At 44.2% G+C, this 17,178-nt stretch overlaps 1 protein-coding gene across 1 annotated transcript in view; it reads left to right on the top strand.

Annotated features, from left to right (window-relative positions):
* The first annotated feature begins 3,069 nt into the window (after positions 1 to 3,069).
* The window catches only part of LOC308587057 (sterol O-acyltransferase 1-like), a 49,718-nt gene continuing 35,609 nt past the window's right edge, over positions 3,070 to 17,178 (top strand). Inside the window, exons 1-2 of the mRNA XM_081194437.1 lie at positions 3,070 to 3,165; positions 6,313 to 6,450. Of these exons, the coding sequence (XP_081050563.1) occupies positions 6,330 to 6,450 (121 nt within the window). The 5' untranslated portion in view covers positions 3,070 to 3,165; positions 6,313 to 6,329. The remainder of the gene's footprint in view (positions 3,166 to 6,312; positions 6,451 to 17,178) is intronic.

Here is a 17,178-nt window from a genome sequence, read left to right as displayed (position 1 = left end):
CTCAATTTTCTTTGATGAAATGTTGCAAGGTATTCCGATTAATGCTTTTTATAGGATATTGGACACGGTGCGAGTTTATGGCTGCCAAGTATTGGCCTGAAAGGAAGCGCAGCCGGCGTCAGGGAACTGCTGGAGGATGGAGCTTGCAAGTGTTAGAATGCAAAACGCGGGCAGGTTCAGGCACGCAAGAAGGTGGGGGAAAGGGGACCCCGGATGGCTCAGTTTAAGAGCACGGCGCTGATAAGGCCAAGGTTGCAGGTTCGATCCCTTGTAGGGGGGCAGCGGCGTATTACTGCATTGCAGCGGGTGGGACTAGATGACCCTCGGCTCCCTTCCAGCTCGACAGATTCTATGAAAGCGCATGGAGCACGGAAGTTGCATTGCAAGTAGTACGGGGGGCGCGCAAGGGTTGCAGAGAGAGAGAGAGAGAGAGAGGGAGGGAGGGGGGAACTGGCCCTCCGCTGGACAACTGACCCGGCCGGGCTCTGTTTCCCAGGGAAGCAAGAAGTTGCACTCCAAAGTTGCAGAAGCGCCCTGCTCCTTCTTCCGCGGAGGGAAACGCTCCTGCGGAGGCGAGAGGCAGCGAGGAGGCGACGAGGTGAGGCTTTTGTGAGGTAGGGAGAGGAAAGACGGGGGAGGGAACCCAAGGAGGATTTGCACGAGTGGGAATGAAGGGGAAACGCGCCTCCCACGCGGAGCACTTTCCCCCGGGAAATGCACGGGGTGGGGTCGTGGCTGATCCGTGCTGCGCGCTCGCGTCGTGCGGCCCAAAGTGCTGCAGGATCGCCAATGCAAGACCCCCTTTTAAAACCTCCCCCTCCCCCAGCTCTGGAAAAAAAGGGGGAAGGGGATGGCGTCGGGGTGCGGAGGCTGCCCGTGCCCGGCCAGGTGTCGGTGGCGGCGTCAGCGCTGCTGCAGCGGCTGCTCCTCCTGCGAGCAGTGAGTGGAGCGCAGCCGCAGCGGCGGCGGAGGGCGCGCGCGCGCTAGGGCACAAGGCTGGCGGTGGCGGCGGGGAGCCCGGCGAAGGAAGGAACTTGTCCCTTCCCTCTGGACTCGCGCCCCCCGCAGATGTTGCGCCCGGTGCGGCTGGCACCCCTGGCACCCCCCACGCTACGCCACTGGGGTGGAGGCAAGCTTTATGAAAGAGCTCCACTGCCCCCTTCTTGAGATATGTAGGGCTGCCATCTACTTGTTCTTTTCTTTCCCTTTTTTTACTGCAATGATTCCTCTTGCTACCAACCTATCATGCAATTGCAGAGCAATGTGGAAAGCTTCTTATGCTTTATTCCTACATGCCATGTTACAGTTAAAGGAATAGGAACCAAAACGGGGGGGGGGGTGTCAACCTGTGGGTCTACCAAAGACTCTGTGCTGGCAAGGTACAAAACAAGCCTGGGAAATTGTGTTTTGGTTTAAAGAGACACAATATGTGCAGGCATACACTGTATATGCAAAATGGCTTGTGCTTGGCCTGTCATGATGGGCACCAATCTGAACTTATTCTGTGGTTTATTTCTGTAGACTGTGGCATCATTAGAGTTGGCATAAGTTTCAGTATTGTTGTGGCTTTAAAATTCAGCTCTCTTCTACTGAGTATTATGCAAGATTTTCCTCATCCTGATGCCACCCATTTTTGGCTGAAGCAGGGTTCACTCTGCAGCTTGTTTCCTATATGTGGGTTGTATACGCGGGACGTGGGTGGCACTGTGAGTTAAACCACAGGGCCTAGGACTTGCCTATCAGAAGGTCAGCGGTTCAAATCCCTGCGACGGGGTGAGCTCCCGTTGCTCAGTCCAAGCTCCTGCCAACCTAGCAGTTCGAAAGCATGTCAAAGTGTAAGTAGATAAATAGACACCGCTCCAGCGGGAAGGTAAATGGTGTTTCCGCACGCTGTTCTGGTTCGCCAGAAGCGTCTTAGTCATGCTGGCCACATGACCCGGAAGCTGTACGCCAGCTCCCTCGGCCAATAAAGCGAGATGAGCGCCGCAACCCCAGAGTCGGTCACGACTGGACCTAACGGTCAGGGGTCCCTTTACCTTTATACTTCCTGAAGGAAGGCGATGTGGAGTTTCATGGTGTTTACAAAGTTGGCATAACTTGATATGTAATGTATTCCCCAATGAACTCTGTTGACCCTGGTGCTAGTCTTTATCTTAAATGTGACCTGGAAGGCATGCATGACATTCCTGGCTTCTTAAGACCTAAAGCACAGGGCTTTTGTGTTACCAGCAAACTTTAATTATCACCTCCTGTAAAAAGAATGGCTTCCATGCAATACACAGAAGGCAGGATTCAGGAGACATACAAGATAACCAGTTATGTCATTTCCCACATATGGTGTGTGTGGAGCCTGTATTTACTATTTACTTCATCCAGTAGATTCCAGGGTGGTTTACAATAAGCATATATCTTAATCGAAAATAGAAATAAAAACAGCTTGCACAAGTCCCCTTGTCCCCATGTTACAGACTAGCAATGGGTCTGCTGTTTTCTACCATTAAAACTGCCCTCTTTGGCTACCCCGTGTGACAAGGTGCTTGCCATATCCTGGTTCCAAAATGGGGTTGCCATATTCTAGTTCCACAAAAAATCTCATGAGGTTGGCTGTCATACTATGAACACTTCCCTTGGCACAAGCTGTATTAAACGCCGTGGGACAGTTTCCCGCGTCAGCTTGCCTTGAATCATTACCGTTATCTCCCAACTGTATAGTTTTCTGCAAGGTGCCTTTAGGTGGCACTGTTCGACTGAAACATAAGCACTGCTGGATTAGCTAACTAGCCCAGGTGTGCTGAACCATAGTCCCTCCAGATGTTGCTGAACAGCCTCCCATCCTCAAAGCTCCCAACCTCCCATCAGCTCCCAACCTCCCACCAAAGCTCCCAACCTCCCATCAGCTCTGGCAAGCATAGCTTGCCCAAGAATGCTGGGAGTTGTCCTTGGGCAACATCTGGAGGACTAATGGTTCCCCCTGCGTGATTTAGTCCACCCTTCTGTTTTCAAAGGGGGCAGCGACGTATCCTGTTCCCATCTCCTCCTCCGGCTTCGCCTCCTCTGTCGCCTACATGCCCCGACGAAGGCAGAGGAGGAGCCAAGCCATATAGCGCTCCCCTCCGCTTGCGGAGCTGCAAAAGACGCAAGGAGGAGAGAGACACGGAGACTCAGGTGGGCGCTCCGGGGACGGTGGTGATGGGACTCGGACTGGGGCGAAGGGCGAGGGGCGGCGAAGGGCCGGAGAGGGGGCGCAGGTACCCCTCCTGAATCTCCTGGGAGAAGGAGCGAAGGAAGCCTGCTGGTCCCCTCTTCCTCCTCTCCTTTCCGTGCGTAAAGGCTGAGCCCACCGGGTTCCAAGCTGGGAAGTGGGAGCCATAGATTTCTAACTTGGATGAAATGGAAAACTTTGGTTATTTGTACGATTTCTGGTTTAATTACAGCTTGGGGAAAGAGCTGTGTAGTTGGGCAAAAGGTTTGTTAAGGATCATCAGAACTGGCAGCAAAAAAGTGCTGTGTATGTGTGATTTATCCCTCTAAACTGAGATGTCACCTTAAACACAAGGGCTGCAAGTGGCGAAATCTTATCGTTATGGAAGATTTTAAAGAAACAAAGATCGGGTCAGAGAACATTTCCTGCAACTTTAACTGTCATTAATAATCAATCAAAACAAATCTTTTGAAAGATACAAGTTTAAGGCAGCTTTTTAACCATACATCCTGAGATGTTGTTATTTCCCCCCCAAAAAAGATATTTATTAAAGTTTTTAAGATATAACAATGAAAAAAGATAAAAAATAAAAAGAAACAAAATACAACATAAAAACAGTTAAAAAACAAATAATTTTCCATAACATATCTTCCATACGCTTATTTCCCCAGACCTCCTCATACCTCCCTTCTTTGTATTCCACTTCAATTTGTTAGTTCAGCAAATCCTTACCATTAAGCTTTTACCCATTTATAAACCTTTTTTTTCGTATCTCCTAAAGCATTACAGCTGGAAACCCCTTAGTTTCTATCCAACATCCTTCTAACATTCATTAATTTTACAATATTTCTGTAAATAGTCTTTAAATTTCTTCCAGTCTTCTTTCACCAACTCTTCTCCCTGGTCCCGGATTCTGCCAGTCATTTCTGCCAATTCCATGTAGTCGATCACCTTCATCTGCCATTCTTCCAGAGTGGGTAAATTTTGTGTCTTCCAATACTTTGCAATGAGTATTCTTGCTGCTGTTGTAGCATACATTAAAAAAGTTCTGTCCTTCTTTGGCACCAATTGGCCGACAATGCCCAGGAGAAAGGCCTCTGGTTTCTTCAGGAAGGTATATTTAAATACCTTTTTCAATTCATTATATATCATTTCCCAGAAAGCTTTAATCTTTGGGCACGTCCACCAAAGGTGAAAGAATGTACCTTCCGTTTCTTTACATTTCCAACATTTGTTATTGGGCGAATGATAGATTTTTGCAAGCTTGACTGGGGTCATGTACCACCTGTATATCATTTTCATAATATTCTCTCTTAAGGCATTACATGCCGTAAACTTCATACCTGTGGTCCATAACTGTTCCCAGTCAGCAAACATAATATTATGTCCAACATCTTGTGCCCATTTAATCATAGCAGAGTTCACCGTTTCATCCTGAGTATTCCATTTCAACAGCAAGTTATACATTCTTGACAGATTCTTAGTTTTGGGTTCTAACAGTTCTGTTTCTAATTTTGACTTTTCCACCTGGAAGCCGATTTTTTTTGTCCAAATTATATACCTCCATTATCTGATAATAATGAAGCCAATCTCTCACTTTGTTTTTTAATTTTTCGAAACTCTGCAATTTCAATTTGTCTCCTTCTTGTTCCAAAATTTCTCAATATGTCGGCCATTTGGCCTCCATATTGAGCCTTTTCTGAGCTTTTGCTTCCATTGGTGACAACCACCTTGGGGTTTTATTTTCCAATATGTCTTTATATCTTAACCAGACATTAAACAATGCTTTCCTGACAATCTGGTTTTCGAATGCTTTATGTGCTTTGACCTTATCATACCATAAATATGCATGCCATCCAAATACATTGTTAAAACCTTCTAAGTCTAAAATGTCTGTGTTTTCAAGAAGTAGCCATTCTTTCAACCAGCAAAAGACTGCTGATTCATAGTAAAGTTTAAGGTCTGGCAGGGCAAATCCACCCCTTTCCTTTGCATCTGTTAATATCTTAAATTTTATTCTGGGCTTCTTGCCCTGCCAGACAAATCTAGAGATATCTCTCTGCCACTTCTTGAAGCAATCCATTTTGTCCACAATTTGCAATGTTTGAAACAGAAACAACATTCTTGGCAATACATTCATCTTTATCACAGCAATACAACCCAGCAGTGAAAGCTTCAAGTTTGACCAGATTTCTAAATCTTTTTTCACTTCGACCCAGCATTTTTCATAGTTGTCTTTAAATAAGTTTCCATTTTTGGCTGTCATGTTAATCCCCAAATATTTCACTTTCTTTACCACAGTCAATCCTGTCTCATTCTGAAACCTATCTCTTTCAATCGGTGTTAAATTTTTCTCTAAAACCTTAGTTTTTAACTTGTTCAATTTAAAACCTGCCACTTGACCAAATCCTTGAATCAGTTCTACAACTCTTTTAGTACTAGATTCTGGCTCCTGTAGCGTCAATACTAAATCATCTGCAAATGCTCTCAGTTTGTACTGTTTGGCTCCGACCTGTATACCTTTAACCAACCGGTCCCTTCTAATCATATTTAGCAGAACCTCCAGGACCGATATAAAAAGCAATGGGGAGATTGGGCACCCCTGTCGTGTCCCTTTTTCTATCTTAAATTCTTCCGTCACCACATTATTTACAACTAATTTAGCTTTTTGTTCAGAATATATTGCACCTATACCATTTTCAAAACCTTGGCCTACCCCCATCCCATGTCCCATCCTGAGATGTTGTTAGACTACAAGTCCCATCATTCCTAGCTAGGAAGACCTGTGGTCAAAGATGATGGGAATTGTAGTTCAACAACATCTGGGGACCCAACCAAGATTGAGAGAGGCTGGTTCAGAGAGTGAAGGGAACAGTTTGTGGTTTTGAACAAACCCTATCCTCTAAAGCTTTCACAACTTTCATCAGTCTGAAATGGTGTATTTAGAAATATTTTCTGGCAGCCAGGAGGCCTAGGGACTTGTTTCGTAAAAGAAAGAAGCACTGTGCTTCTTAGAATGATTATAATTATACATCATATAATAAAGAACGATAAGTGCATGGTCATAAAAAGCTGAAGTACTTCATACAAGTAAATTTTGTCCTCTTCAGTGCGTTAGCCTGACACCATGGTGGGTGAAGAAAATATCTCCGTAAGGAATCGCCGATCAGCTTATGAGACTGCAGAAGAGAAAGAAGACTTGTCAAAGAGGCATGAAGCAGACTGGTCTTTCCCACAATCAAGCAATGGTGAGATTTCTTCATCAGTAACTGCAGAGATCTTACCTGATTTAGCAGATGAAATGATAAGCAGTGAAATGATTTTAAATCTGCATGTGAACAAAAGATCTGAAGTAAATATGAATCCAATTGTTTCCAGTGTTCACCATGTTCAGTGGGTTTACTCTGAGTAAAACTTTGTTGACTACAACTCAGTGCATGTATCTTTGGTGGTGTAGTTCAACGTGGTACTCAGCCAGTTCTGAGTGTGTTTGCTTTGTGCTAATAACTTGACCTTAGCACTGTATTTGTTCCCTGACTAGTTTTCTTTTAGCTGTGTGCCAAATTTGTGAAGCCAGCGGAGGGGATTCTTCTAGAGAACTAGTATGACCTGACTAGGAAACGTATCTATACCTAAATTATCCGTGTTGTAGTTTTTGTTACAACAGCTACCAGATATTTGACTCAAGATGTGAATACTGGCATTCATTGCTAAGCTTGTTTACTCAATTTCAAGCTGGGTGTGAAACTGCCTTCTACTGAGTTGGACTAGCAGTTCATCTGACCCAGTACTGCTTACTCAGACAGGCAGTAGCTCTTCAGACCACATTATTGTGATCGGATGGGATTCCACCAAGTCTTTGTGTACGCAGAATGAGGTCCACTCGCCCAACCAGCCTTTCCCTGCCCGCGGGCCTTAGGTTGCCAATCCCTGGTGTAGATGCAATGATGAGATTTCTTTATTAGTAACTGCAGAAATCTTATGTGAATAAATATAAGAATTTATCAGTGGATTTATTTTGAATCTGCAAATAAACAAAAGTTCTGAAGTACAGTAAATACGAATTCTTCCTCAGTTCTTATATAATGGATTGTTTCCAGTGTTCACCATGTTCAATGGGTCTACTATGAGTAAAACTTTGTTTCATGTATTTTGGTTTTCCAATCTTTCTGGACCTGTTGGCACATCTGTAAAGTGGATTGATTGTTGTATTGCTACACACACCCTACGACAAAGCACATCTTGTACACTATCTTTGTCTTTTACGACAAAGCACATCTTGTAAACTGTTTTCTCATTTGTGATAGGAAAAAATGCTGCTTTCAAGCCAAGTTTCGGTGTGTGGGTTGTGGGTGTGTAAGATTGTCTCCAGGGAACCGGACCTGTCTCCAGGGAACAGGACCTTTGGGAGCCTGAGCGATGGCCCTAATTGTGGTTTGTCAATCTCAAAAATATGCCAAACCATCTTTATATTTCCTTAGCCATGGGTTGGTGTGATGTCTGAAGTGAGCCAAAAGAGGCTTTTTTCCTGGATTGGTTGATCGATTATTTATTTATTTATTTGACCACTTATTCCTAAGTGGGCCTAAGTGATTATTAAGCGGCCCTGTTCTTAATTTAGCACCTTTTTTGGTTTGGATAAAAGGTCTAATGAGTTAAAAAAAATCCAAGCCTGATGTGAAGAATCTGCCTTGGTTCGCATCTCGTTTTATGTCATTTCTTGGGTTTTGGGTGGAAAGAAGCCTTCATGGAAATGGAATGTTCTGTCACTGGAGTTTGATTGGGGATTGGGCTGGTGTACCGCTAAAGATGATACGCAAGGGTATGTGTTCCTGGAAGGGCTTTGAAAAAGCTTTTGTCCTTCTCTCAAATAGTGTTGGATTTCAGCTGTGACTAATCTGTCTTGAGGAAAGCATGTGGGATCTTTGTCTTGTAGTCCGGGACTTGCAAGGCCGTAGTAATTTCCCAAGGTGGAGGTTACTCCAGGTCATTCCTTAGTGTTGCAAACACAAATGAGATGTCAGAAGAATGAATGTGCAGGGGGAAAGTGAAGCTGAGGAGGAAGAGGACATAGCTGGTTAATATTAAACACAGGCTCATTTGTTTTTTTCTTTGGAAAGTTACTTTTCTTTCTCGTTTCTCTCCTGCCTTTCCCATCCGTTCAGTGGCTTGTCATTACTATTTACATACTTCACAATTTATCGTTATGTTATTTTTAGCCTGCTTTTCAGGCAATGGGGGCTCCCAAAGTAGCTTTCATACACTCCTCAATTAAAAGTGAGCGTCAGTGAAACACTGTTAAAATGACCACAAACAGCTAATCAAATATTAAGAGAAAGTATAGGTAAGTCTTTTTATATAACTCATTAAAGCCAGAGTTTCCTTAATGCTTGGGCTATACTATAAACACTTTGGCAAAGAAGAGAGATATGTGATGCTCCTTCAGATAATGTTGTGTGTTGCAGGTAACTTTTCAACTTGGTACTCAGCCAACTCTGAGCATGTTTGCCTTGTGCTAATAATCTGACCTTAGCACTGTATTTCCCCACTTAACTGAATAGTTTCTCTTTTAGCTGTGCTTCAGCTCTGTGAAACCACTGTAGGGTATTCTCACTAGTGTTCTAGTTTTACCTGACCAAGATACAAATCCATAGCTCACTCATCTGCATTGTACTTTTTATTGAAAGAGGTACCAGACATTTGCCCCTGGGTGTGAATACTGGCATTCATTGCTAAACATGTTTACTCAAATTCAAGCTGGGTGTGAAACTGTCTTCTACAGTGGTACCTCAGGTTAAGTACTTAATTCGTTCCGGAGGTCCGTTCTTAACCTGAAACTGTTCTTAACCTGAAGCACCACTTTAGCTAATGGGGCCTCCCGCGGCTGCCGCGCCGCCAGAGCATGATTTCTGTTCTCATCCTGAGGCAAAGTACTTAATCCGAGGTAATATTTCTGGGTTAGCAGAGTCTGTAACCTGAAGCGTATGTAACCCGAGGTACCACTGTACTGAGTTGGACCAGCAGTTCATCTGACCCAGTACTGCTTACTCGTGACAGGCGGTTGCTCTTCAGACCACCTTATTGTGATCGGGTGGGATTCCACCAAGTCTTTGTGTGCGCAGAATTAGGTCCACTTGCCCAGCCGGCCTTTCCCTGTCACGTAACGCATTAATCTGCTCTGGGAGGTTGGGGGGCGGGTCTCCTCAGAACCGGTTTAGGGGTCATTCAGGGGGAAGAGAGAGGGAAAAGTGTCATTGCACGAGTGAACCTTATACCCCACAGACATACCCTACTTAGCACTATGTTGAATTCCACCCATCATTTTCAACTGGAGATGCCAGAACTTGAACCTGGGGTTTTCTGCATGCAACACATGTTCACTTCCAATGGCCTGAGCTGTGCCCCACTTTCCAGGTCCCTCTGTCAGGTGTACTCTCTGTCTGGGCTCAGTAGACTGTATATGGGTTGGACCCACCACCCCATTCACAAAAGAGGACACCAATTTGCATGTGCTTTATGTCATATTTCAACTTATGTTCCACTCTGGGTGGGGTGGAGACCTGAAAAAATAGGTTAGGGGCTAAACACAAGTAATAAGATGTCAAACAAACAAAATGTAAGCTTCCTCCAGAAATGTATTTTCATACTAGGCAAAGTTTGACTTGTTGAGTTTCTGCAGGGAGAGTATCAGCTACAACAGCTCCAGTCTCTTGTGGGAAGGAATTTAAGGATGTGGGAGGTGGGTGCAGTTAAGCAGATTGCAACAACAACAACATGGGGTGTGTGATCAATTGCTTTCCCACCCTGGGTGTAGTTGTTGCTGGTGTGAACACTTAAATGGGTATATTCACGTCAAAGGCTAACCACTTTTTTAACTCAAGTAAAGAAAAGAGTTGTCATGTGACCTGGAATAATAACCTTGCTATAATGATTTAAACTTCATAACTAACAAGAAATACTGATGGGATGCCCTGGTTGCTTTTTGTCAGTTTAATTCTGAGTTGATCCGAGTATATTGTTTCCAATTTGAACCATTTTGTCTCATATAGCAAGCTAAATAATTCACATAGCAAGTTCTTCATTTAGCAAACCAGCAGTTTAAGCACAACCACAGCCATTCCCTGCACCTTCTTTCATACTTAAGAGCACCTCAAAACCAAGCTCAAGGGAAATTCATTAATAAAAGGGATCTTTATTTATCCTTTAGTAATATGAATGTTCCCTTCACTAGTTTGGGCTGGAATTTCATTCAACACGTGCCCACTAAACTGATAGAAAGGTCAAGAGTTTCTTCTTAGTGATGATGTAAGAATAAAATAGACCACGGGTTCTGCAGTTTGTCACACTGGTTTAGTGACTCATTTTTGACAAATCTGGAAGAACATTAGTCAATTCAACTTTCTGTCCTGTGGTTCCATCCAAGTTTGGCAATAGGTTGACTATGCAGTCTTGCATTACAGAGTTTGAATTATATATACACGACATGTAGCACATATTAATGCTGACCTGGCACACAAGCCCATTCTATATGTACTCTCTGGCTTGCTGGTGTAGATCAGGCATCGACAGCCTTTCCTTGCCTCGGGTCGGTGTCTCCAGCGATGAGCATGCGGAGGGTGGGGGAGCACGCGCCCGTACGTGGTCGCACACGCTATCTCCAGCGCACTTTTGGCTCAGAGGAGCACCAAAAATAGCTTGTGTGCACGGGCCTCCTCCAACACAGATCTGCACCGGAGATGGCATTTGTGCACACATACACGCACTCCAGGGACGCGGGTGGTGCTGTGGGTTGAACCACAAAGCCTAGGACTTGCTAATCAGAAGGTCGGCGGTTCGAATCCCCACGACGAGGTGAGCTTCTGTTGTTCGGTCCCTGCTCCTGCCAACCTAGCAGTTCAGAAGCACATCAGAGTGCAAGTAGATAAATAGGTACCGCTCTGGCTAGAAGGTAAACGGCATTTCCGTGTGCTGCTCTGGTTCGCCAGAAGCGGCTTAGTCTGCAAATGAACAAAAGTCCTAAAGTATAATAAATACGAATTCTTCCTCAGTTCTTAAATAATGGATTGTTTCCAGTGTTCACCATGTCCAATGGGACTACTATGAGTAAAACTTTGTTACAACCCAATACATGTATTTTGGCTTTCCAATCTGTTTGGATCTGTTGGCACATCTGTAAAGTGGATTAATTGTTCACACCCTACGACAAAGCACATCTTGCAAACTATTTTATCGTTTGTGATAGGGAAAAATGCTGCTGTCAAGCCAAGTTTCAGTGTGTGGGTTGTGGGTGTGTAATATTGTGGGTGTCTGGGATGACCTCTGCTGATTCGTGCACTTAGGGTTGTCATATCGATAACCACTGGATTCTAACCATAGCTTAGAACTCAAATGATGAATTGAGTTATGATGAATTTGCATAGCTGGCAAATTGTGTTTTCAAGCTGCTCCTGTTTTCTCTCCTCACAGCACTCAACATTGTAAGCTCAGTCCTGTTTGAAAGCTCAGACCCTGTCTCCAGGGACGAGGATCTTTGGGAGGCTGAGCGATGGCCCTGATTGTGGTCTGTCAATTTGAAAATAAAACCATGTATTTACATAACTCTCCTCCTTTGTTCTGAGTGCATGTAATGTTCTCTTTATTTTTCGGTCTTGAATTTAAAGATTTTCCTACCCCGGGCCATTTTATGATAAAAGCGTAGACATACCTTTCTGAATGCTTTTTTTAATGAGAGGAATGTCAAGAACAACCATCTAACTGCAATTCTGCAGAAACAATTTTGTTTCTGTTTTCAGAAAAACTTATTTCTATGCATTGCACACTCATATTGTCACAGTTGAATGTCTTGTGTGCACCGTCTCTGCCGTCTTGCTCTCACTTGGCTGGTGAACTGGTGCCTGGGCTGTACCACTTGAGGGTGCAGGGGGCAAGCGGTGCATGGACGGTTGAATCCTACAGATGTCTGGCAGGTGGCCAAACTAGAAACCTTCTCCCTAGCACCTCCTGGGTTTTTTTAGTATTTGGGTAGATATGTTTAAATGATCTGCCGCAATTAACTACAGTTTTAATGCACTCCAGGAAGGGAATCCTTGGAAATTGGAATAGGTTGTACATATTTCCTTTTGGTCAGTAACAGACAACTAATACAGGTACATCTGGGCAGGTGAGTAAGTGAAAGTTTTGGGGGCTAGTAACTTTTGTGGACTTACTTGCAGCACTGATTTTAAAATACCGTATATACTCGAGTATAAGCCAACCCGAATATAAGCCGAGGCACCTAATTTTAGCACAAAAAACTGAGAAAAGCTTATTGACTTGAACAAGTAGCTTTCATACACTCCTCAGTTAAAAATTAGCATCAGTGAAATATTGTTAAAATGACCACAAACAGCTAATCAAATATCAAGAGAAAGTATAGGTAACTCTTTTTATATACCGTATTTTTCGCTCTATAACACGCACCTGACCATAACACGCATGTAGTTTTTAGGGGAGGAAAATCCGTAGGCATGGTACCCGTAGGCATTCCCTCCATAACACGCACAGACATTTCCCCTTACTTTTTAGGAGGAAAAAAGTGAGTGTTATGGTGCAAAAAATACGGTAACTCATTAAAGCCAGAGTTTCCTTAATGCTTGGGCTACACTATAAATACTTTGGCAAAGAAGAGAGATATGCAATGTTCCTTCAGATAATGCTGTGTGTTGCAGGTAACTTGGTACTCAGCCAACTCTGAGCGTGTTTGCCTTGTGCTAATAATCTGACCTTAGCACTGTATTTTCCCCCTTAACTGAATAGTTTCTCTTTTAGCTGTGCTTCAGCTCTGTGAAACCACTGTAGGGTATTCTCACTACTGTTCTAGTTTTACCTGACCAAGATACAAATCCATAGCTCACTCATCGGCATTGTACTTTTTATTGAAAGAGGTACCAGACATTTGCCCCTGGGTGTGAATACTGGCATTCATTGCTAAACATGTTTACTCAAATTCAAGCTGGGTGTGAAACTGTCTTCTACAGAACTGTCTTCTCCGGCTGCCACGCCGCCGGAGCACGATTTCTGTTCTCATCCTGAAGCAAAGTACTTAACCCGAGGTAATATATCTGTGTTAGTGGAGTCTGTAACCTGAAGTGTATGTAAGCCGAGGTACCACTGTACTGAGTTGGACCAGCAGTTCCTCTCACCCAGTACTTCTTACTCTGACAGGCAGTTGCTCCTCAGACCACCTTATTGTGGTTGGGTGGGATTCCAACAAGTCTTTGTGTGCGCAGAATGAGGTCCACTCGCCCAGCCGGCCTTTCCCTGCCCGCGGGCCTTAGGTTGCCAATCCCTGGTGTAGATGCATTTATGAGATTTCTTTATCAGTAACTGCAGAAATCTTATCTTATTAACTATAAGATTTTATCAGTGGATTTATTTTGAATCTGCAAATGAACAAAAGTCCTAAAGTATAATAAATACGAATTCTTCCTCCGTTCTTAAATAATGGATTGTTTCCAGTGTTCACCATGTCCAATGGGTCTACTATGAGTAAAACTTTGTTACAACCCAATACATGTATTTTGGCTTTCCAATCTTTCTGGACCTGTTGGCACACCTGTAAAGTGGATTAATTGTTGTGTTGTTACACACACCCTACGACAAAGCACATCTTGTAAACTATCGTGCACTTAGGGTTGTCATATCGATGACCACTGGATTCTAACCATAGCTGAGAACTCAAATGATGAATTGAGTTATGATGAATTTGCGTAGCTGGCAAATTGTGTTTTCAAGCTGCTCCTGTTTTCTAACCTCACAGCACTCAACATTGTAAGCTCAGTCCTGTTTGAAAGCTCAGACCCTGTCTCCAGGGAACAGGACCTTTGGGAGGCTGAGCGATGGCCCTAAATGTGGTCTGTCAGTTTGAAAATAAAACACATTTCAAAGGGGTATAGGATGTTGGTTCTCATCCCAGGCTTCCCCAGCTGACTCCTCTGCATCTCCTTACTTCATTCTCTGGACTGCTTTTGCTCCTACAAATTTCTGTGCTGCATGTGAAGCCTGCATGTGAAGTTCTACTTCTGGTGGGCTATGTGTACAGATGTGCACTGTTGCACTATGACAGCCTTCACTTACCTTGTGCCTTCCAGGTGCTTGGATGGGGGGTTGTGGTCCAAACTTGTCATGGCACCAGGTTGGCAAAGGCTGTAGCATCAGAAGGAAATGTTGCCAGCAATGGGATGCTAAAACCACAGGAGGAAGAAACATGTGCCTACTCCACAATTTAACCAGCGCCCTGCATACATCTCATACAGTTCATTCCCATCTTCAATCACAGATATGATTTCTTACATCTTTTATCATCTCCCCAGCATCATGTTCCACCAACTTTGTGTCAGAAACTGGTCAGAGGAGGATGTTGGAGACCGCCTCTCTAGCTTGACCCTTCCAGGGAGGAGGAAGACAGAATAGATTTACAACAGGGGTTTGAAGGAGGTCACAGCTCAGAGGCAGATGAGGGGGAAAGCTGGGAAATCATGGGAGAGACAGAACAACACCCAGCTGACAGGTTGTTATTAGAAAGCATCCCAGACCTTCCATCTCCCAGAACCTGGTGAGCCTTAAAAGTAGGAGAGCAAAGAGCTCAAAGACAGAGGGCACATAGCAGCACCTGTAGGAGAGACGATGAGAATGACAAATGAGGAAATGGGAGAGACGATGGGTGGGGTGGAGATTCACTCAGGACAGTGCCATTATCCAAGAGGCTGGGTGCTATAGCCTCTCTCTGTAAATACTTAATAAAAAGCGGACAGTAAGAAACATTCCCTTGTCTTTATATGTTCCTGGGCAAGCAGCCGGAAGTCGCTGGCAGCAGCTTGACACCTTGTTCAGAAAATTGATATCATTCCTCATAGACTTTTCTCTTAAGTACTCCTTTGTATCATTACTACTTCGTTTACAAATTCCTTGACTTGATGTCCTAAACAAAATAGACTTGAAAGACTCCATGTTAGGTCTTGAAAGGCAGTGTAAAGGGGGGTGGGGAATACCCATCAATGCAAATTCCAAAATAATTGTTTATGGAATCCCATTTTGGGACATATTCAGTTTGTCGTGTATAATGAATCTTCTTATCTCCATGTATCAAACTGTTGTAAAGTTGTAAAGATCATTAGGAGAGGTGCTTCTTGAGGTTCCACAGCCAGGAATGGCGCATTGTGTAGTAACAGTGCCAACTTTCCCCCCTGGCATTTACATGATGTAAATTCTGGAACTGCCCACATTTTAAAAGGTTTTTCATATCTCCTCTCAGTCTCCTCTTCTCCAGGCTAAACATACCCAGCTCCCTCAACCGTTCCTCATAAGGCTTGGTTTCCAGACCCTTAATCATGTTGGTTTCCCTCCTCTGTACGCTTGGATAAACTCAGGATTAAATTGATAAAAAGCAACCAGTGCATTCCATCAGGATTTCTTGTTGGTTATGAAGTTTAAAAAACTTTAGCAATGTTATTAACTCAGGTCACATGGCCACTCTTTTCTTGAGTAAAAAAAAGCCTTTGAGCCTTTGATATGAATATACCCATTTAAGTGTTCACACAAGCAACAAGCACCCCAATCTTCCCTCCGTGGGTGGGGAAGCAATTAATCACCTTCCCCCACCCCCATGTTGCTGTTGCAATCTGTTTAACAGCTCCCTGCCTGGTTTTCCTAAAATTCCTCCCCACAAGAGTCTGGAAGGTTGTCATGCACTTCTGCCTCCTTCTCTGCCTTCTCCTCAGTTGGTAACGCACGAGACTCTTAATCTCAGGGTTGTGGGTTTGAGCCCCACGCTGAGCAAAAGATTCCTGCCTGCATTGTAAGGGGGCTGGACTAGATGACCGTCGTGGTCCCTTCCAACTCTGCAATTCTATGATTCCCCTGTAATTTTAGTACTGTATAGCAACAATAGGCTACATTGCAGGGCGGTAGTAGCCCATGCTTCCTCAGGCACAGTACTCCCTCTGCAACATGGATATTGCTTGTGTGATAAATTTCTTTCCAGCACTTGCCAGTTACAGCTCTGACTTCACTCATTGGCTAAAATCACTAAAATGTAGGAGCAGGCTCAAATCTCACAAAACAATTTCTTTGAATGGTGTCTGTGTGCTTTGCTTTAAAGCTTTCATTCTACAAGGGCTAAAGGGCTTGCAGAGTGGGTTGTGTGTGTGTGTGTGTGTGTGTGTGTGTGTGTGTGCTGATGTCTCTGCATGATACCTTCCAACTGGGCAATTAGCTGTTGGAGATAGGAAGCCCTTGCTGGCAGTGACTGCCCAAAGGTTCTTGCCAAGGTACGTGACTTTTTAGAGCCTTCTGTCACAGAAGGATGACGTGTAGTTGCTCCCATCTTGTTTGTATGGATTAAAATCACTGCAGAGGGCTCCGAGGGTGAGAGGCATAGCTGGCAGGGATGCAGAACCACTTGTCCTCATATTGTTGGACTCCCAACTCCCAGGATGGCTAGTGGTCAGGGAGCTATAGTCCAGCAGCAACTGGAGGTCCACATTCTCTCCATCCCTGATACTGGATCTGCATTGGAGTCTCAGTCATACACTGGAATATGATTGATAAAGTTAAAGTATAGTTAAAGCTATGGTTTTCCCAGTAGTGATGTATGGAAGTGAGAGCTGGATGCTGATCGCCGAAGAATTGATGCTTTTGAATTATGGTGCTGGAGGAGACTCTTGAGAGTCCCATGGACTGCAAGAAGATCAAACCTATCCATTCTGAAGGAAATCAGCCCTGAGTGCTCACTGGAAGGACAAATCCTGAAGCTGAGGCTCCAAGACTTTGGCCACCTCATGAGAAGAGAAGGCTCCGTGGAAAAGACCCTGATGCTGGGAAAGATTAAGGGCACAAGGAGAAGGGGATGACAGAGGACGAGATGGTTGGACAGTGTTCTCGAAGCTACCAGCATGAGTTTGACCAAACTGCGGGAGGCAGTGGAAGACAGGAGTGCC

Source organism: Podarcis bocagei (genome assembly GCF_964188305.1).
Source record: "Podarcis bocagei genome assembly, chromosome: 5".
Lineage (NCBI taxonomy): Eukaryota > Metazoa > Chordata > Lepidosauria > Squamata > Lacertidae > Podarcis > Podarcis bocagei.
Note: the sequence above shows the minus strand (reverse complement) of the source record. Positions and strands in the feature narration are given on the sequence as shown.